The sequence below is a fragment of the Blennius ocellaris genome, assembly GCF_963422515.1.
Source record: "Blennius ocellaris genome assembly, chromosome: 10".
NCBI lineage: Eukaryota > Metazoa > Chordata > Actinopteri > Blenniiformes > Blenniidae > Blennius > Blennius ocellaris.
In genome coordinates this window covers 15,439,860-15,460,955 of record NC_137659.1, presented here as the reverse complement: position 1 = coordinate 15,460,955, position 21,096 = coordinate 15,439,860, and the positions used below count along the sequence as shown (strand labels likewise).

Here is a 21,096-nt window from a genome sequence, read left to right as displayed (position 1 = left end):
ACACACACACACACACACACACACACACACACACACACACACACACCAGTACATGCATGCCTACACACATACAGATATAGATACACATAAACTTACAAAGTAAACATATGAATAGACGGTCAGTGGGATTTGAAACTTGTTCAAATCAATCCAAGAATGATGCAGGAATTAATAATATTTGATTTGGCACCAAAAAAAAAAAAGAAAGAAAAGAAAATCCTTCCTGTGTTTGGATTAAAGCCAGTTCTAACTCTCACATCAGTAATTTCTGGTTGAATGTTTGCAATCTTAATAATTTCCACATTATGAAATCTTATTGGTATCGACTGTTTGGATTCAGAGAAAACATTAGTCACTGTAGATAGTTTTAATTTAAATATCTGACAAGTGTTTCTGTTTGGGTTTCAACAGTAACTTGTAAGTTTTTCGTGTGGATAATTTTACTGTCTCTATTGGACTTAATAAAAACAATAGAGTCTGTTGTAATAACGTGTGTTTAAAATAAATTGTTGATTTTTCTACCTCCCACTTAGTTTTCCAATATCCAAAATACTAGCACAGATGAATATCCTACTTCAATACAGTCAAGTGTCTGTAGTTGTTATTTAGTTTTTTTTATTATGAGCCACTTCTCTTTACTGACTCTCTGTGCCAAAAACAATCAATGCTTGCCCTGAAAACACTTCTTGACTCTCTTGTCGGGATGTGTTCATGCACTTGAAGGTGTTTTACCGGTTGATATGAACTGCTCCTTTCACAGAGGATGTAGGATCGAGGATGTAAACAGTCACATCCATGGTCACGACTTAATTTCACAGCAAGTGCAGAGGAGTACACCACTAACACAATGAATCCGTGTCAGTCTCTGAATACAAATGAGCCAGGAAACGACTCATTTGGCACCATATTGCCCTTCTTCTCGTTCATATCCGGCCTCTCTTGCAACGGTTTGTTCCCACTGAACCGCTTCTCACCTGTTACCACAAATCTGACACATCAGAGAGTTCAGATCCCGAGTGAGTGGATTCAGTCCCTGAAGCATTATTAACCCACAAGGTCTTACAGCAGACATTTGATTTGTACCAAACTCCTAATAGTATCATTACTAGTTGGAGTAGTAAATGTTCTGCCAGTGATTGTAAATAATAACACTGATTAAAAAAAAAAAAAAAAGAACCTTTTTGGAGTACCTTCATGTTGGAGTATCAGCATCATTCTTTCTGCTTCCTCACAAAGCCTGGACGCTGCAAGCACCTTTCATAATGTTTACCCTTGAGTATTATGACTGCACGTATTTTATCTGAGTTTATGTGTTTACACTCTCTCAAGTCTATTTTATGCTTTTTTCTTTTTGCTGAAAGCCGGGATTTCCAACTGCAATGTCCTTGTATGTGTGGGAGCATATGCAGAATGACAATATAAAGAATCTGATGGTAAAAATTAAATATCAAAAACGAAATGAAATATCAAAAACGTTCACGTGTGCGTGCGTGTGTGTGTGAGTGTGTGTGTGTGTGTGTGTGTGTGTGTGTGTGTGTGTGTGTGTGTGTGTGTGTGTGTGTGTTTGCCTGCAGATGGTCGGGTTCCCTCATATTCAGACAGACTGAGCTTCCTGCTGCTGAACAATCGTGGGAAAGCCAGAGGTCAAGACAAAAGGAGAAATAAAGAAGCGGTGAGAGACTGGGTTACATCCAAATGGCCCGTGATGACTTCCTGGTTTGTTCCTGGTGGATTAATACAATGTGACAGGTGAAACCAATAGCCTGCTGGGAGTGTTTGCATTGACCCCAGCAGGTGGAGACGTGAGAATGATGCGGGAACAGAAATAGAAATTAATTGAATAATACAGTTGGAGTCAGTGTTTACAATCACAGGTGGTCCCTGGACCGAGTCCTGCAGAAGCAGAGTGAGGCCTTCTTGTGTCAGGTTGCTCAGCTCTGGTTTCTTCTGAGCTTCAAGCGATGTCCAATAGGCGCACGTTGAAAAACGAGCTACTGTCATAATAGTTATGATAAATAAATGTAGTCATGCTTTGGAGCGGCACTGTGAGTAAAGAGTCAAGGACACTCTGCTCACAGTCAGGACACTCAGGTTTGTTTCCATACTCAGGCCTCTCAATGTAAAGATTGTGTGTGTATTCAAACATATGAAGCATAACTCTCTCCTCACATCTATTTTCATCTTATATATGTTTTTGTGTGGAATTTTATATTTAGTTTTTTTGGGGGGATATCAAAATATCAATTTGTATGCATTTCCATTATTTCCTAAGTACGTCATAATACTATCATTGTATTTTTGTCTCTACAGTTTCCACAATAACAACAATAAGTTCTTGCTCAGGGAGACGGTGGTGACCAGTCCGCACATCAACCCTCCAAACTCCCAATCTAAGTCCGCTACGTGCATCTCAAATAAACTTCTCAAAGGTCATTGTCAATGTCTTCATAATCTCCTGGTAGAGGACCGGGTTGACATCCTCAAATCATCAGTGTGCTGAGAGTCTGCAATCTCCGGTACATCAAAACCTGCAGGACCACTTTGAAAAAACGAAAAAACGAATCTAACCAAGTTAAAACTGACTCCTCTACTAACATGATTTGGTGGCTTGGTAAACTGTTTCCAGCTGTTTTAATTTGCAAAAGTCAAACACTTTTGATGATGCTTCTGGGTCAACAGGGGTGAACAAATATATAGAAATACACGTTTATTTCGTGTGTGTGATGGCTGTGTGGTGTGATAAATGTTTAGCTTTATAATTCTAATTTTAGATTAACAATAGTGTATTGAGTCGCTCTTACTACGGTATGGTACATTATGACAAATAAACATTAGTCTCCACTGCCACACAGTGGCCATGCGGTCACACTGCAGGTCGACTTTACAGTTCAAGTTATGCAGAAATTAGAGCCTTGGGAATGCGAAGTGAACTTTATTATAATGGCCATAAAATTGTCATGCAGTGTCATCACATCACTGGCAAAAACCATTGTTAAAAAACAACAAGATGAATGTTGTATTCTATGATCCATATTAATCGAAACAGTAAATTATAACACTGTAAACTTAAATGCATATCAGATTTTTTTAAATTCAATTATATTTTTGTCATTCAGCTACATATAAATTATCCAAGATACGATTATAAATACCCAACTTTTTTTTTTTTAACGCGTTGGATGCATCTATATAAACAATAAACTGTTCAGATATTTTATATTCTTCCTCCTCTTGAGGCTGATCCCTTCACATGTTACCATCATCTGCCCCCTCTGCTGTCACACCAACCATCTCCACGTCCTCTTTCATCATGGATCTTGTCTAAGGTCTTCCTTTTCTCTTTCTGCCTATTAGGATACATTTTCAACAGCCTGTGTCCAATAAATCAGCAGTACATATCCAAGCATGTCTGAGCATCTTCATCTCTGTCACCTCCACTCATTATGACAGCATGCATCATTGCAGGAATCACTATAGTCTTGTTTCTTAGTTTGGAGTTTGTGGGGTTATCTTCATACCATTATATAATTATACTGTAGCAGTTTCCTTCAACCGATCATTGTTTTGAAGATGAGATTTCGTCCAGATTGCAGTTAATGTGTGATCACACCACGGCACGCGCTCTTCAAATCCACGCACACAGAGAACTTTAACAGCGTCGTTGCACCGCCCTGCTGCTCTCCAAAAACACCAAACCATTCGCGGGAAAACGGATGCCGTCAGATTGCGTTCTAACCTCCGATTGGCTAAAAAGACAAGAAGCGTTCGCGGATTGGAAGGCATCGGCGCGCCAAACGTCACGTGGTGTCACTTTTCGCGCGAAGCCTGCTTGTTGTGTGGTTTCTTTCTCTCTGTGTGAAAAGAGTCCCGCACGGGGAATCGACTCAAGTTATTCGGAGAGTTTTTTCCTGCAGACCCACAGTGTTGCTATCATGGATGTCGCCACAGCAAACGCGGAGAACGCCGGGGCGACGGTGAAAGACGACTTGGCGGAGAAGTGCCAGAAGTTATTCCAGGCTTTCTTAGAGGAGTGAGTCGACCGGCAGCATCGTGTTTTAGCGTCGCGCAGGGAGAATTTAGTACAACTTGTGTGTATAGTTGACGGATTCGTCTTTCTGCGCGTCACGTTCCTTGCCCTGGCTTTGTGTTCCAGGTTCCAGACGGCGGACGGAGAGGTGAAGTATGTCCTGGAGGCCGAGGAGCTGATCCGGCCCGAACGAAACACGCTGCTGGTGAGCTTCACGGACCTCGAGGGCTTCAACCAGGAGCTGGCCACCACCGTCCAGGAGATGTACTACAGGTGAGTGAAAGCTTGAAGGCAAGGAAGTCTGTGCAGCACGGAGGATTGTGAGTTTCCTTCCCGGACGTCACCACGAAGGCCTCTATGCTTTCAGAGTGTACCCCTTCCTCTGTCGGGCGGTGCGAAACTTTGCTCGGGACCATGGGAACGTTCCTCTCAACAAGGAGTTCTACGTCGCCATTGAGGATCTGCCCACCAGACACAAGTAAGACCGTCAACAGGCTGTAGAAGAGCCACATAGATTGAACTTGCCAGTGATGAACAACAAACCAAGTACATGTAGCCACCGAACATCTATAACCTTGTATTTGCATCCACCTGGGCTCATCCGGACAAATTGCAGCTGATCTTTCTGTTTCAATGAACACAGCAAGCCAGGACCAAGAAGAATACCCAGCTGTTTATTTACACTGTAAACTGACCCGAGTCGGTAGTATTCAGTTGTTAAAGACAAAAGTATATTTTGGACATGATTCGACACATAATTTAACGTGCACACTCTGAGTCAAGCGAAAGATATAAAAGGTTGATATTTAGACAAAGGTACAGTAAATCAAAAGATATTACTTATTTGAAATTCATGTCTTTTTACCACTAGAGGGTGCGACACAGATTGAGAGTTCTTGATGTTTCTATATTGTAACTTAACTATTGCATCTTCTTGACTTTATTTTTTTTTTTTTTTTCCCCAGGATTCGTGAGCTGTCCTCGATGCGCATCGGCACCCTGGTGAGGATCAGTGGTCAGGTGGTGAGGACGCACCCGGTCCACCCCGAGCTGGTGAGACACTTTTGCACTGTCAACAGATCAGTAAAAGCTTCGCTGAGCTTTATTTCCCGGTCGCTCACTTTAACGTGCTCTGCGGTTCCAGGTTAGCGGTACGTTCCTGTGCATGGACTGCCAGTCGGTGATCAAAGACGTCCCGCAGCAGTTCAAATACTCGCCACCGACCATCTGCAGGAACCCAGTCTGCAACAACCGCGCCCGCTTCCACCTCGACACGCACAAATCCAAGTTTATTGACTTCCAGAAGGTCAGTGTGGGGGACAGGAGCTCTGAGCCCGAACTGTGCAAAGGGTGGCGAGGCTAACGGACGGTACCGCCGTCTGTCGTTTTCAGGTTCGGATTCAGGAGACGCAGGCCGAGCTGCCTCGCGGTTCCATCCCACGCTCCCTGGAGATTGTCCTGAGGGCCGAGGCTGTGGAGACGGCTCAGGCCGGAGACCGCTGCGACTTTACCGGGACCCTCATTGTGGTGCCTGATGTCTCCCAGCTCAACACCCCCGGTAGTTTGAAGTTCCAACAGTTGTGTTTTGTATTTTGGCCTCTTCAACACTTTTTTTTTATTAATGCCTGCCTGTATAAATGTTTTCTTCCAGGTTTGCGAGCAGAGACCAGCACCCGTGTTGCCGGAGGTCCGCAGGGTTTTGAATCGGAGGGTCTGAGAGGACTGAAAGCTCTGGGAGTCAGGGAGCTGTCGTACAGACTGGCCTTCCTGGCCTGTAACGTGGCTCCAACCAATCCACGGGTACGTAAAATCTTCTCTTCAATTAAAGATCGACCGCATTTAAAAAACATGTCCTGTGCATAAATTGCAAAAACGTCTTCATTGTAGTTTGGCGGTAAAGAGCTGCGAGAGGAGGAGCAAACTGCCGAGAGCATCAAGAGCCAGATGACTGAGAAAGAATGGGAGAAGGTGTTTGAGATGAGTCAGGACAAGAATTTGTACCACAACTTGTGCACCAGCCTCTTTCCCACCATCCACGGTGAGTGGGCCAACCCCGTGTTGCATCTTGCTTTTTTAATTAATTTATTTTTCCCTTTAATCGTCCCATCGCGGTTAAATGATACTCTCTGTGACGCCGCAGGGAACGACGAGGTGAAGCGTGGCATCCTGCTGATGCTGTTCGGAGGCGTCCCGAAGACGACCATGGAGAGGACCTCTCTGAGAGGAGACGTCAATGTCTGCATCGTCGGAGACCCGAGTACCGCCAAGAGCCAGTTCCTCAAGTGTGTAACACGGGGGTGAAATATTTGACCTGCCCTCATTGCGCAGGTCTGTTGATGATCTGAACGCCTTGTCTTTAGGCATGTGGAGGAGTTCAGTCCCAGAGCCGTCTACACCAGCGGCAAAGCCAGCACCGCCGCCGGTCTGACTGCGGCGGTGGTGCGGGATGAGGAGTCCCACGAGTTCGTCATCGAGGCCGGAGCGCTGATGCTCGCGGACAATGTGAGCGCAGTACGAGCGTGGACGTAGAGCATCTCTCCCGGCGCGTTCAGTGCTGTTAATTTCTCGCGACTGCTTCCAGGGTGTGTGCTGCATTGACGAGTTTGATAAGATGGACCTGAAGGACCAAGTGGCCATCCATGAAGCCATGGAGCAGCAGACCATCAGCATCACTAAAGCTGGAGTCAAGGTGACACACGGCAGCCTCGGCCAGCGAGAACCACGCCATCTTTGTTCATACGAACCCAGTAAACCTGCATGGTGTTTCATTATAAGGTCTTTTAACACAGTGGAGGTAATTGTGACGCATGTCAACTCAGTGGCTGGCGTATTGCAGGCAGTAGTTGGAGGACAGTTTTTTGATCAAGTCCTTGCAGATGGAAGTTGAGAAGTTTAGATCACCAGCAGATATAGCCGATGAGTCTTGTCTCGCTCTCTGCGCAGGTCGTCAACGGTCTTCCGGTAACACACTTAACACAGTTTCTCTGTCCGCTCCAGGCCACCCTGAACGCTCGCACCTCCATCCTGGCTGCTGCCAACCCTGTTGGCGGCCGCTACGACCGCAGCAAGAGCCTGAAGCAGAACGTCAACCTGAGCGCGCCCATCATGAGCCGCTTCGACCTCTTCTTCATCCTTGTGGACGACAGCAACGAGGTGCGAGATGCGAGATGAACTCTTCAGTGTTTTCATTACATTGAATGAGTCTCCAGGTTAATTGTGGAACTCCAAATAATTGTAGATATGGTGTCCTTCTATTAATTAGGTTACAGATTACGCCATCGCCAGACGCATCGTGGACCTGCACTCTCGTGTGGAGGAGTCGGTTGACCGACTCTACTCTTTGGATGAGATCCGCAGATATCTTCTTTTTGCCCGGCAGTTTAAACCAAAGGTCTGCGTTGTTTAGTTTTTTTCTTTTCTTCTTCGTTTGTTTGTAGATTGTCTAGGTGCACTTGGGAATTTCTGCGTATCAACCACTGTCATTTGCATGCGTAGATCTCCAGTGAATCAGAAGAGTTCATCGTGGAGCAGTACAAACGTCTGCGCCAGCGTGACGGGTCTGGGGGCGTGTCCAAGTCTGCCTGGAGGATCACAGTTCGACAGCTGGAGAGCATGATCCGCCTGTCGGAGGCCATGGCTCGTATGCACTGCTGTGATGAGGTACGACGTCTGGGGCAAAATGATTTTGGCTACTTTTTAGGCTTGTTAAATGATCTAGAAAGTAAAATTTGTGTGTTTTTTTAATTTTTATATTTTCTCCTTCAGGTTCAGCCCAAACATGTGAAGGAAGCATTCCGTCTTCTGAACAAATCCATCATCAGAGTGGAGACGCCTGACATCAACCTGGATCAGGAGGACGACCTGGAGGAAGAGGAGGCGCTGCAGGAAGATGGTAACAACGCCATATATGGTTGCACCGACCAACAAATTTTTAATCCTCTGTCTGTTGTGAATCTTTGTCAAATGCAAATCTGTCTTCGCAGGAAACGGCGTACCAAATGGAGCGAACGGCCTTAATGGCGTGAACGGCCATGTGGACGGTGTCAACGGGCAAGTCAATGGTGCAAACGGCCACAATGAGAACGGCAGCCAGCCCAAACCCTCCCTTCGCCTTTCTTTCCCCGAGTATAAACGGATCTCCAACCTGCTGGTTCTGCACCTTCGGAGAGCTGAAGATGGTATGATGTCTTTCCCAATAGATCAACATTACGTGTGCAAGAATGTTGCCAATTTAATATGTTAATTTGCATTTATTGTAAGTGGGGTTTTGTTTTTTTCTTTTTCTTTTGCCCGTGCTCCAGCGGAGGAAGAGGAGGAGCTTAAGAAAACCGCTGTGGTGAACTGGTATCTGAAGGAGATTGAGTCGGAGATCGAGTCGGAGGAAGAGCTCATCAACAAGAAGGGACTGATAGAGAAGGTCATTCACAGGCTGGTACACTATGTGAGTTCACCTTCTCCCCCCCCAAAAAGTGGATTGTAATAAAAAATCCTTCCAAATGTGGAGCTGTCCATCTACTAATGAATGTCCTTCCACAGGATCACATCCTCATTGAGCTGTCTCAGGCTGGACTGAAGGGCTCAGAATCCGCAAGCTCAGAAGAAGCCGTGCTGGTTGTCAACCCCAACTACACCCTCGAAGACTGAACTACACCCCTCCCATCATCAGTTTGGCGGCTCTCCTCTCCTGCAGGCCTGTACCCGACGGTCAAAGTAGTTTTTCTGCTCGTATGCATACGTACCAGAAACCTAATGAGAGCCTTGGAGATGGTGTTTGGCCTTTTTCTCGACTGTAAAAAGACTTAAGTTGTGTGACTCTTTAAAATGAATGTTGTAAATATGTTGCTCCGTTTACTGCAGTTGTTTGTCGGATTGTCCCTGGAGTCTTCTGGTAACTGCTGTTTTTTCATGCAAGTATAATAAAGGTTATTATGTAAGGCTTTTTGAATAAGAATGACGTCATGCAGCTGGGAATAAAAGAATAAATTGTTGAAGAAAGTGTAATCTGTTTTTTTGGATCTGTTTTCATTTAAAACAAAACAAAACCTGAACTGGGTTGAAAGCATCATCCACTGGGTGGCGTAAACTCAAAACGCCACTGCGCATGCGTGAATTCTGTTCCTCAAAACAACATGGCTGCGCCCTGTGTGACAGCTCTCAGGACAGCACTGAAAGGTAAACAGCATTTTTAACCCTTCACATTTGTCGTTAAAAAAGCAGAAATGGGAGGATACAGAAATGGGTTGATTCAACATCGCCTCATCGGTGGTTGTTGCGAATTAATTTGCGCTGATGAGGTTGTGGAAGTCTGATAAAGTAGCGGGTGGAGTTTTAGTTTTTCTTTTCTTACACAAGTTAAGCGTTGTTTTCTCTGCAGAGGACAAAGTGAACGTGAAACGTCTGGTTAATGTGTTCCAAAGGTGTGCGCCTCGTCTCCGGCCGGTGGCTCCTCACACGGAGCGGTCCCGGCCCGGCAGTGTGTCACCAGGGGCGGATCCATGTGTCCTCCGCTGCCCCGGTGTGGAGCTCGAGGACGGAGACCCGGAGCTCCGCAGGAGGCCAGAGGAAGGAGCAGGAGAAGCCGGAGGAGGAGGAGGAGGAGGAGGAGGGACCAGAATACATCCCCAGGAGGAAAGCAAAAAACCCCATGATGAAGGTCGGATATGCCTGGTCAGTCTGCATTTTTTTACTAACTTCTACATAAACACGGCAGGAAACAAAGTTCTCATAAAGACACAAGTGCGGATGATTACAAAGCAAGAAGTCATGTTTTGTCAACAATTTTAAGGAATATCAAACGTGATGGTAACTATTTCTACAACTCTTGTAAGCATAACCAGAAGGCAATGATTCAAACCAAATCAAGCCCCCAAGAGGGTCCAATTCTTGTTGTGATCTTATTATTCCCAGGACATTGTGTTCTTTTTATCAGACGTAATAACACAGAGGTCAGCGATCTTTTCATTAGCAAGAAGAGAAACCTTTGGGCTGATTTCAGGTCTTTAAGCAGACTGAGAGCCAATAAAGCTTAAAGGAAGGCAACGTTGGATGCAACATAATACAAAGAAGAAAAACACTGAATGTGTCTGTGAAACATGTTTTTTTGTGTTCGTTTTAATTTGTTGGGTGCAGCTCAATAGTCCGGAAATTCTGGTAGATCTTTTAGGAGAGTAAACATTAAGCTTTGCTCTTTGTGCGACAGTAACTTGCTCTCAAATCTTAATCCACCTGTAACATCTCGCCCTTCATACTGTAGAACAAACCATTAACCATGGAAACTGTTTGTTTGTTTTCCCCTCTCTGGCTAAGGATGATCGGCCTTCCTACAGGTATCATCAGCTTTCTCCTGGCCAAGAGACAAGTGGACAAAAACCGACTGAAGCAGCTGAAGATCAGACAAAGGATGCGACACACAAACGAAGGACAATATGAAGGAAGCCGCTATCGCCACAGCGCAGACGATGTTAAACTGGAGCGATAGTTGACGACGACGACAACGGGTATTTCCCTGCACCTTGAGGACTTAATTAAAATACATATGTCCACTTCATAGAAAATATCTGAATATTTAAACATATTGATCATTACAACTGCATTCAATCACATCCAAACTCGCAAAGGAAAAACAATCTTTATTTCATATGAAAATGCAGATTCTTCTTCAGCATTGATATATATATATATTTACAACCCATAAATCTACACAACAGTCTACCTGTGAATTACATTCTGAATTTGTCTTTTTTTGATTAAAGTTTTGTTTGTAATTTTGGCTTTGGTCTGACTTTATGATCAGTAGAGTTCAGGGAACCAGCCGAGGGCCGCAGAGATCATCTCAACAATGATTCATCACTGCCACGTTGGCTGCAACTCACTGACCTTCACAAATGTTAGTCATTTTACACATTGGCACCGACTGAATCGACCTTTGTGAAAAATTCTGCCCTGCCGGCACTCCCCATTTGACTCAAATGTGACTGTAACTGAGCACTTTATCCAGAGTATGCATGTAACAATATGATTAAGAGCTTATTGATAATAACCCTGTACTGAAACGTTTAAAAAAAAAGTCCTCTGAGAAACATTGTAATGGCGAAGGCACTGCAGTGATAAGAAGAAGGGCAAACGTGAATATAGAGATTTAAAAGGTCATTAGCAAAGTTGAGCCTGAACTCAAAATAAAGGCTCTGAGGGTTCCGTTAAAGGGACCGAGCTGTGCTTCAGTATCGACTCGGACTGAAGCGATTATGGATAAAATGTCTCAGTGAACCACCTCCTACTGAACTAGAGATCACATCAGAAGCATATTGATTTGAGGAAATATGTCTTCATGCAAAAAGTAAGTGAAATGCAGCAAGAGGAATATAAATGGTGCCGCAGAATCAGTGTCTATATATTATTTAACTACCATTAAGATTAAAAAAGGTACAATATGTAAGATTCCTTTTCAAAAACAGCCAAACCGACTGAAATCCACAATTCTGAAGTTAACCAGCCATTTCTAATTATCCCGTCTCAATATATACTATACTGCAACGAGAGGGGAAAAGGAGTCTCGGAAGGTTCTCATCTGCTTTCAGGTCCAACAAGAGCAGAATAAAAGAACACACGGACTTAACACTATGAGTTGAGCGGAGCGGGAGCTCAGCCTGGCTAAACCATGGCGAGGGTACACCCTGGACTGGTTGTTAATCCATAACAAGACATTCACACAATCTAGAGTCACCAATTAGCTTCAAACTCATGTTTTTGATCACGGAAAGGCCCAATGTGAATTTAAACCGAGGCAAGAGTGCCATCCACTAACCCGCAGCACAGCCTCGTCAACCCACGGTGGTGGGAAAAATGACTTACAAATTGTACCTTTAAAAAGGACAAGTAGACAGCTATAGAGATCAGAAAAAGTGCATTTTTGTGCATATGTTTGACCTACATGGTAACAAAATGTCAAATTCAGCCCTTAAAAAGGTTTTCCCTGGAGTGTGTTGTGATTTTTATAAACATAATGCTCATTTTCTAATGACCGAAGCAAAAGGTTTGTCAAAGCTTGGAATGGTTTTGTTGCTCAATTCCTTTTCCGGAATGAGCTGATCCAAGTTGTACCCCTGCAGACTTTATTTTGTTGAGCCGCCAATTATTTGGAGCAGGAAGAGGAAGATCTGGATGATGTCTGTGTAAATGGAAAGCGCGGCGAAGACGTACTCCTCCGGACTGATGGAGTGCTTCCTGTTTCCTATCAGCAGCTGGGTGTGATACGCCAGAAACTACAAGACACAAAGATAAGCATTGGAAACCTGGGTTAATTCAATGTTTAAAGTGGATAATCAACAAAAAAAAACATGCTGGACAGTTGTGATTTTTTTAAGAACTCTTAAAATATGTTACCTGTTGGACTAAAAGCAACATAAAGCATATTGGATTATTGTGGGATTTTCAACAGCAAAGAGTTATAAGAGCCTATAAAGTGTATCAAGCTGACAAAACAGCACCAGGAAGTCCTACGATTCTCGTCTGGACTAAAGAGGGTTGCTTCATGCCGACAGCTCGATTGAACGGCACCTTGGTTTGTTCGAAGGGGGAAACAAGACCTGCCCATTAAACACGATGGGATTTTGTTTTCAGCTGGAGAAAACTATCACTTCAATTGTACCCGTGCTTGTTTTAACCTGACCAAGTCTTGCAAGTGTAAACACGACCTAAAATTAAGAAAAGTTGCAGCATTGCCTCTTTTTGGAACTCAGTTTCCTTTTCCTCCAAACGCTGGAGCAAGTGGATTTCTGTGACGGGAAAATCCAATTTAATGTGACTCAATTTGATATATTAGAAATTACTACAGTTATTACACTACTGTACATATCACAAAATGCCTTAAAGTTTATGTTTTAATTATATAATATAAAAAAAAGTGTTTTAATACAGAGACAGCGACCAAATATGTTTACATCTCCATGTTTAGTCATTTATAATCAGTCCAGCTTGCACCAACACAGCAGAGTTTAATAGGTTTCTTTGTAATTGCATAACAGAAAAACTGCTTTAATTTAATCAGCTCAAAGAGATGAGGTGTGTCAGGATTGACGTGTCAGGGCAGTTATGATGAAAGCCATCATCATAACTTGAATTTTCCAATTTCTCAGATCAGCATCAAAGTCAAACACTCACCAAAGTGAAGGCTATGGCTCCTAAAGCTGCATAAAGCATGTGAAGCCACGGGATCTGCAATGACAAGCAGCCATTAGGACAAAATATTGAAAACCTGGAACTCAGTCAAAGAACATTCATTTGTCGTTCACAATCAGCTCAAACTCACATATTTGAAGGAGAGCACGACGGTCGTAATGATGCCCGTCACAAGCATGACGATGGCGAGGACACAGAAAAAACCCCGGCACTTGGTGAAATCCACCTGGACACAAACATGTGAATGAATGCGCTGTGGGCCCGACGAGCCAGCTGGCCGTCGCCAGGACACCTACCTTTGTCTGGAAGCAGAAGACGGTGACGGCGATGCAGACAACGGCAGTGATCGCCAGAGCGAGAAACACGGCTTTTGTGTCATAATAACTGAAAGCAAACGGCAAGTGTCAAGGAATACTGAGGCAACCCTGTTTATGTTTATATCCTGAGGAGCGGCTCATGTCTTTGCTGTACCTGGATATGGATCCTGTCATGTAGGACAAAGCCAGAGTCTGTAAATCAAAGCCACAATCGTATTAAAAACACACCTGAAACATTGTTTAATGGCAACAAACATTAAATGTATTTGTTTTTAACTGACATAAACATCTTTAAAGGGTAGGCTTCTCCAATTCTCTGTTATTTATTGAGTTATTATTATTATACGAGACAAATTATATTTAAAAAATTCATCAGTGCTCTTTGAAAAACTTTTAATAGAGTCCTATCAATATATATATATGTGTCCAGTCCCTCCAGTGTCTCCAAGAATTAATTTGCAGATAGATACATTTACCAAATACTTTTTGTATCCTTAATATCAAATACATTCATTTTAGACATACTGTAAAACACTGCTCAAAGTAAATAGACAAAAAAAAAGATATTAAAATCAAAGTCAAAAGATTAAGAATCAAAGTTTAAAGGTGGCCCGCCATCCCTCCAGTGTGTTCAGTATGTATGTGTTTACAATGTTTAGCAGTTCAAAAGTAGAGAATGATTTTTAAACTGGGTGATCTTCTTTCATTGTTCGAGACTATTCCCAAGTAAAATAGAAACTAAAACAATTGGCTGTGTGGTGACTCACTGCTTTGTTATGGGATCCGTGTTAAATTTCCAAAACAAAGCAATTGTAGTTGCAAATCCTCAGTGAAAAGCTGCAGCCTCTTTAGCCTGAATATAAACATCCTTATCAACTTACGAAGATGAACAGCAGAATGACGTTCCATGGAAACTTCCTCCTACATTAAAAAAAGAAGAAGAAGAAGAAAAAACTTCTCAGTTAGACTAAAAAAAAAAAAAAAAAAAAAATTTCTTTTTGTGAAACTGAAGCAGCTGCACTCACCGGGGACCCTTACAGCAGACCAGCACCAGATGAGTGACGATGTACACTGCACTGGAACAGCAACATGGAGAGATTACTGTCGCAACACTCTGCAGGGGGCACTTTGTAAACGTGCCACTTTTAGAAAACACGACAACTTACTAGGATGCCCAGTACACGGCTTGGTTTCTCTGCACAAATGTTCTCACAGGTTGGCTATAAGAAACAGAGGTACAGTTGAAATACACACACACACACACACACACACACACACACACACACACACACACACACACACACACACACACACACACACACACACACACACACTTACACAAATGTGAATACAGCCACGATGGCTGTGGTGACGATGAGCTGGGATGCCAAAATCAAATAAACCTGGAAAAACACAGATACAGATATTGTAACCATAGCAACAAGCAAAACAAAAAAGACATAAAAACACATTTTATCCCTTGAAGAATAGTACACTACACGCTAATGAGCATAATCGTAAACTAATAATTATACCACAATGGCCTTTTAGGCTTAAAACGGTAAAATACAGAGCCTTTGTTCAAAGATGTTGAAGCAGCGTCTGGACATCTGTGTCTTATCAGGACAATAGAACAAAACCAGTCATTAACAAACTCTGAATCTGCTGGGATGGTGTGATACAGTCAAGGCCGAAAGATAACCGGACAAACAACAATCCTTCACATAATATTTTCACATGTGAACGAATGGGACGTCTTTTCTGGCCGGCAGTAAGACAAACTCAGTGTCGGGACACGACGACTCCCAGAAGAAATGTCAACTCAGAAAGTGAGGAAAACACTCGGCGTCCTCCAGTGCGAGTTCAACTACACGTCCAGCGCTGCTCATTGCACTTTGCTGAATAACCGAGTTGTAGTTTGGACTTTATTTTGAACAGTCAAGCTTAGGATGAAAAGACCAGTTGGCAGATGTGGGTGAGCCCTACTTCGATTTCGTATGTATTCCAATGAAGCTTCAAATAATATTAGCCAGCCACAAGCAAATGTCAGAAAGTGTCCATATTCAGTCATTTTCCATAATGAGTAATTATTACCATGTCGGCCCAGCTAACGTGACGCAACAAGCACAAAAGGAGACACCCAGACTCTGAGCTGAAGGAATGGATTACTGCAGCTTTCAGTCCAGTACGGACAAAATAACGTTTCATCTTCAAACCGTTGTGGCGCCTTCAAATATGCCTGATTATTGTCTAAAAACTGCTTTAAATAAAGAAGAACAACTAAATCTGAGCTTTGTACAGCAGTGTTAACATGATAGGCAATTTATTTATTTTATTCATTTCATCATTCTCACTATTAGGCTTCCATTTCACAAGTTGTTGAAATAATTGACCATTTATACTAATGTATGTACAGATAAAGATATTGGTAAAAGTAGAATTAACTGAACTTCTATTCAACGAAGCAAATGTAAAATGTTTAAGCTAAAATGAAAATAAAGTGAAATAATATCCAGGCTGGACTATATACAGATAAAACATTATGATTTTGATTAAGAACATCCATGCATTTCTTTGACAGGAACAGGAATTTGGTTTCAGCAATTCTAGATGCAATTTAATCACTTGAGTTACGTGTCGTCTTCAGCTTCAGTGTCGATATGAGAATTTTACATTATTTACTTCACATTGTTGTAAAAATCAAAATTAAAAAAGCCCTCTGCAATTTTAAAAGCAGTGAAGCATTTTGCAGACTCTTGTCCTTAAATATAACTCTATAGAGGAGAAAGAACGAGCCGGAGCCAGTTCAGTGTGAACTTTACCTTTCTGATGAAAGCGTGTCGGATGCTCAGGCTGTCCCAGTTGCTGCCAGCTGCTGCGAAATCATCACCTGCACCAATTTAACAGAAATCCGATCACAAAGAGCAGCAACTAATCTGAAGAGACGCACAAGATGCATCGCTTTATCTGGTTGGGGATTTTAAAGCAAACTTCCTTTTATTAAAGACGTCAGCCTCTTACCGGAGCTCAGCACCTCGGAGGGTATGGTTGGGGGGATGATCGGGGGCATGGGAGGCGGGGCGGGGTAGCCTGACCTTGGATGCCCGCCGGGCTGAGGCTGTCCCGGGTAAGGGCCAGGAGGGTAGCCCCCTGGCTGGCCTGGGTAGAGAGGGGCATTTGGACCGGCGGGGTAGGGGGCAGAGGGATGGCCCGGCTGTGGATCCCCATAGGAGGGGAAGCCATATGCAGGAGGCTGAGGGTAGTTGCCCCCCTGAGGCCCATACATGGCGCCATGGGAGTCATCGTACCCTGGGGGGTAGTCTGACCTGGACATGACAACTGTGTGGAGAGAAGGAGAAGATACAGTTTGGGTGTCACATTTTAAATAAAGAACAATATGAGGCAGCATAAAGGACAGAGAGAAGAGGGGAAAGTCACATTGAAGCTGTAATTTAAATGACATTAATCCATTTGATCTTAAACTGCTATAGCTTTTAATGTTGATTTATCCAGTGTTGGCTTTTCAACAGAGATGGTTTAGTTATCTTGTGTTAATATTTAAATCACTTCTTGGTTAAAAGTGTCCCCAAATGATGCAGATTCAGCTCATTTCTTCCGTTTACCACTTGAACCTGTTCGTCCACCTTGCGCGCACCAACATTTGGCCTCACTGCTTATATAATTTCTTGTCGGAATACTGAAACTTTCCATTTTCAACAGATGGATGTGCAAACAACCTTGTATTTTTAAAATCCAAACAGGAAAAAAATCTATTCTGAAGTGAATGGTGACTTTTAAGTTTCACGTGTCTGACTGGGACGATGTACAGTTGCAGCTGAGAGACTTCAAACATGGGCAGATGTTCAGTATCATATCGAGAGAGAGGGAGAAAAAACCCCGCAGAATTCAGAGGAAGTCAGAACAGTTGCGCACTTGGCAGCTCAAAAGGTTTTCTCACAAATCGAAAACAGCCGTAGAACTGGCAAAATGTACATATGGCCTTTGTGAAAGTCGTCACTTCGCAGTTACAATTTAACAACATTTTACATTTCCGTGTTTTAGACTCAAGATTGTTCTGTCAACAAACAGTTCAGCCACTTATAGTTGGCATGCAGTAACATATTTACATATAGAAGTGAATAAAACAGGCCTGAAATAGAGAAAGATGGAACTCTCAATATGTTACAAGTTTGCTCTTCAGAACTTTCTTGTTAAAAAACAACAACCTCAAAACAAATTCAGGACCATCTTATATCAAAAGTATGTGTAATGCCGATGTGGGTGTGGGTGGAGGTTTGCACACGTGCCTATCACTGTACACTCTTGGCTTGGTGATGCTCCGACCTGAGCTGAGCTTGGATCCATGTGAGTTTGTATCAGGTCAACATGAATATGTGGATTCACTCAGCATTGTCCTTCACTAAAAACCACCAACAGGCTCAGTCATGGACCAGCACATAGACGTCGGAGGGAAATGTTTCATTACAAACCACACCACAACCTGATTCACCAGTGTACTGACAGGGGGGGCTTGTGTTTCTGAAAGGTGTGATACTTTTTCAGTGACATGGGGGAGAAGGAGGGCGGTGTTTGCTCAGTTATTTTGAAAGGTGCAGCACTCTATTCTCAGTGGGACTTTTAGGGGAATACACACACACACACACACACACACACACACACACACACACACACACACACACACACACACACACACACACACACACACACACACACACACACACACACACACACACACACACACACACACACACACACACACACACACACACACACACAGTAAAGGAATTCAAGTGCTGGCTCCACCTCCGGCTGACATCACATCACATCCCAAGCACCAAGCAACAGGACAGAAAACAATCTGTGGAAAAAGTGATCAGCCAGTGGAGCGGCCACAGGACAAGAAGGAGCCGGTCAGCGCTCGGCATGAGGCACATTGAGCAAGTTTCACTGCTTCAAGAAGTGTCAGTGTCATTGTGATAAGTATTTATCTCATCAACACCATTGACTGCAAGTCACACAGCTGTTTTGAGTCAGTGTTGCAACATAGGAAGTGAAATAACACTGTAAAATGCTTATCACCTCCATGTAGGGTTGCAGAATTCTGGGAGTTTTCCCCAAGTTGGAAACTTTCCATGGGAATTTATGGGAATGAAACAGGACAGCTGTGGCTACAACACAGTTTACCTCCACCTGTGTGACCGATGTGAACAAATAATGGTTTCTGTACACGCTTTCAGTCACCTCTGGGGAAAAAAAGCATTTAGTTGGCAGCTCGCCTTACTGTCGGAGGAATTCTGATGAATGGCGAGTTTTTAAAATATATATTTAAGTTACTTTACAGGCCCTTTACTTCCTCTGATCCCCTGAAATTAATTACGACCAATCTATTTGTAGGTAATGTGAATTATGAGTTAAAATTCAGTCTGCTGTGTTAAAATGTGTGATCCATCTGTCATGCAGGCCTCAACACAGCAACAGTTCTTATACTGCCGACAGCAAGGAGATGTTCATTTATTCTGTTATCATGACAAACAAGACAACAAACTGTAAAAAAAAAACAAAAAAAAAAAACCTAAGGTTCTGTACTTTATGTTCAGCCTGTCTCAGGTTTTCATTCACCTGACATTATCTGAGACTGCTGTTGAGAAAATATACCATAACACACGTGGTTTCATCCTCATCGACATGAGTTTTTTTACGCTTCTTCTTTCTGAACCCTGTCATTTTGCAGTGTGCACTGCTGACTGACCACAAAACTACAGGCATTATTAAAAAGGAGAACAAGTCACACTTTGAAACAGCATTGCTGTTGTGTAATGTCTGTCTGAGATCTAAAATACATATTGTCACTAGAAAGAATTAAGGGAGTAAAAATTTTTTTTATTTGATTCTTTCTTGATAGCAATATCCAGACCTATAAACGATCTAGATATCATCTCTCCATTTAAAAACGTATTCAAAATGGTCGGAAAAAGGCCAGCCTTAAGACACTTTTTAAAGTTATATAGTATATAGTTAGTATTTTAAATAGTTCCGTGTCGCGAGAGAGACAAAAACAAAACAGAATTATTTTTGTCCCCCAGTTTTCTGATACGATTTGTTCCTCTCACATGAAAATAAGGAAGATATTAAACCTACAAGTTTATCCTGACTTTCCCAGTCTGTAGGCTCTCTGACAACTGAATGAATGAACCACATGAGACTGGCACGTCACGTGCCCACAACCCATCGATACCTATGGAAAGAAATATAAACCAGAAACAAAAAGTGTTTACAGGCGAGCAGACTGGGACTTCTGTCACTGGAAGGAAGCCATCATTCTAGTTTGCTGTCAACAGTTGTGCTTTTTCCTGGTTGGACGAGTTAAAATGTCTGCCCTAAAAACACACACTGGTTCAAGTGTAAAATATGTCACAGCGTTAAGTTCAACGAGAGGGTTTATCATCCTATAATAGTATTTACACACATTCACTGTGCAATACTGACACGTTTCTTTCCTTTCTTCGCCTTTTAAGGTATTTTTTGTTCCAGGGCTGGTAAAAAAAACAACATGGCAGAGCTTTTTTTTTTTTTTTTTGAAAAGCCGATGGAGGAGCATCAAACAAAAAGCCCTTTCAGGTGAGAGTCGGGCGGCCTGCGCTCTGACAAACACGCCTCTGGATCATGGATCATAGATCCTGGATCATGGAGGCTCCACTCACCGCTTCACGCGCTCCTCCACCCAGTCCTGTCCGTTCCCACGGAGTTCGCGAAGATCCTCGCCCTGTCCGAACCCCCGTTAGAGCAGGTTGTGGGGAACTTTTTTTTTTTTTTTTATCCCCGATCTGGTCTCTTGCTTAACAGCCCAACTCCACTGGTGTGTGTGAGAGAGAGAGGGGGAGAGAGAGAGAGAGAGAGAGAGAGAGAGAGAGAGAGAGAGAGGGAGCTTTCCTGGAAAAAAAAACAAAACATGCAGCACAGGGTGGAGTCCGCAGGAATCTGTCACACCACCAGCAGCACACCCACCGACTGAACCAGGCCCGATCAGCGCTGACTCATGTCAGCAGGCAGACACGCCTCAAGCTGCTGCGCCGGAACATTATTACTCCCTCATCTCATCCCTGCTTCTCCCCACAGCCGCATTTACGCTTGTTGTTGTTGTTGTTGTTGTTTTCTTCTATCCTCACAGCAGCAGCGTGTATCCTGAAACTGAAGAGACTAAACATGCAGTGGCGGAACTGCAGGATGGGTGAGGTGGAGCGGGGGGGGGCTGGGGGGGCAAAAGTAATGAACATTTAAGTTGACGCATGTGTGTTTCTTCAATAATTAATGAAATGTGATTGTGTGGTCTGTGGAGTTTGCATGTTCTTCCTTTTGCTTGTGTGAGTCCCCCCCCCCCCACACACACAGTCCCAAAACAAGCATGTGAGGTTCAAGCAGTTGTCACCTGGTATTCTCACGTATCCATTCTAACTTGAATCAACTCTTAAACTTTATTAAGAAGAAGAAGAAAAAAAAGAAAAATCAAATATAGAGCTCATTCTGACACGTTTTTCCAAAAATTCCTCTTGCGAG

General features: G+C 43.1%; 3 protein-coding genes across 3 annotated transcripts; 2 read left to right on the top strand and 1 right to left on the bottom strand.

The window, feature by feature from the left end:
• Positions 1-3,923: 3,923 nt before the first annotated feature.
• On the top strand, positions 3,924-8,930 carry mcm6 (minichromosome maintenance complex component 6). Its single transcript, XM_080503913.1, has 18 exons — positions 3,924-4,030; positions 4,154-4,300; positions 4,395-4,505; positions 4,993-5,080; positions 5,172-5,333; positions 5,420-5,585; positions 5,679-5,827; positions 5,915-6,065; positions 6,168-6,309; positions 6,388-6,529; positions 6,609-6,716; positions 7,025-7,180; positions 7,290-7,418; positions 7,523-7,687; positions 7,793-7,919; positions 8,032-8,205; positions 8,329-8,468; positions 8,564-8,930. Exons 1-18 carry the CDS (start codon positions 3,933-3,935, stop codon positions 8,669-8,671), a joined length of 2,463 nt encoding a protein of 820 aa, XP_080360039.1. The 5' UTR covers positions 3,924-3,932; the 3' UTR covers positions 8,672-8,930.
• Positions 8,931-9,156: 226 nt separating this feature from the next.
• Positions 9,157-10,791, top strand: LOC308135289 (uncharacterized protein; the record flags this gene model as incomplete). Its single annotated transcript, XM_080503190.1, has 3 exons — positions 9,157-9,199; positions 9,445-9,694; positions 10,334-10,791. 3 exons carry the CDS (start codon positions 9,157-9,159, stop codon positions 10,503-10,505), a joined length of 465 nt encoding a protein of 154 aa, XP_080359316.1. The 3' UTR covers positions 10,506-10,791.
• LOC308135288 (protein lifeguard 3-like) lies at positions 10,640-20,521 on the bottom strand. The gene is made up of 12 exons (XM_080503189.1): positions 20,244-20,521; positions 16,543-16,860; positions 16,344-16,411; positions 14,860-14,924; positions 14,688-14,741; positions 14,547-14,597; positions 14,403-14,442; positions 13,676-13,713; positions 13,501-13,588; positions 13,335-13,430; positions 13,187-13,240; positions 10,640-12,288 (listed from the first exon to the last, which is right to left on the bottom strand). Exons 2-12 carry the CDS (start codon positions 16,853-16,855, stop codon positions 12,139-12,141), a joined length of 1,017 nt encoding a protein of 338 aa, XP_080359315.1. The 5' UTR covers positions 16,856-16,860; positions 20,244-20,521; the 3' UTR covers positions 10,640-12,138.
• Between the last annotated feature and the right edge of the window lie 575 nt (positions 20,522-21,096).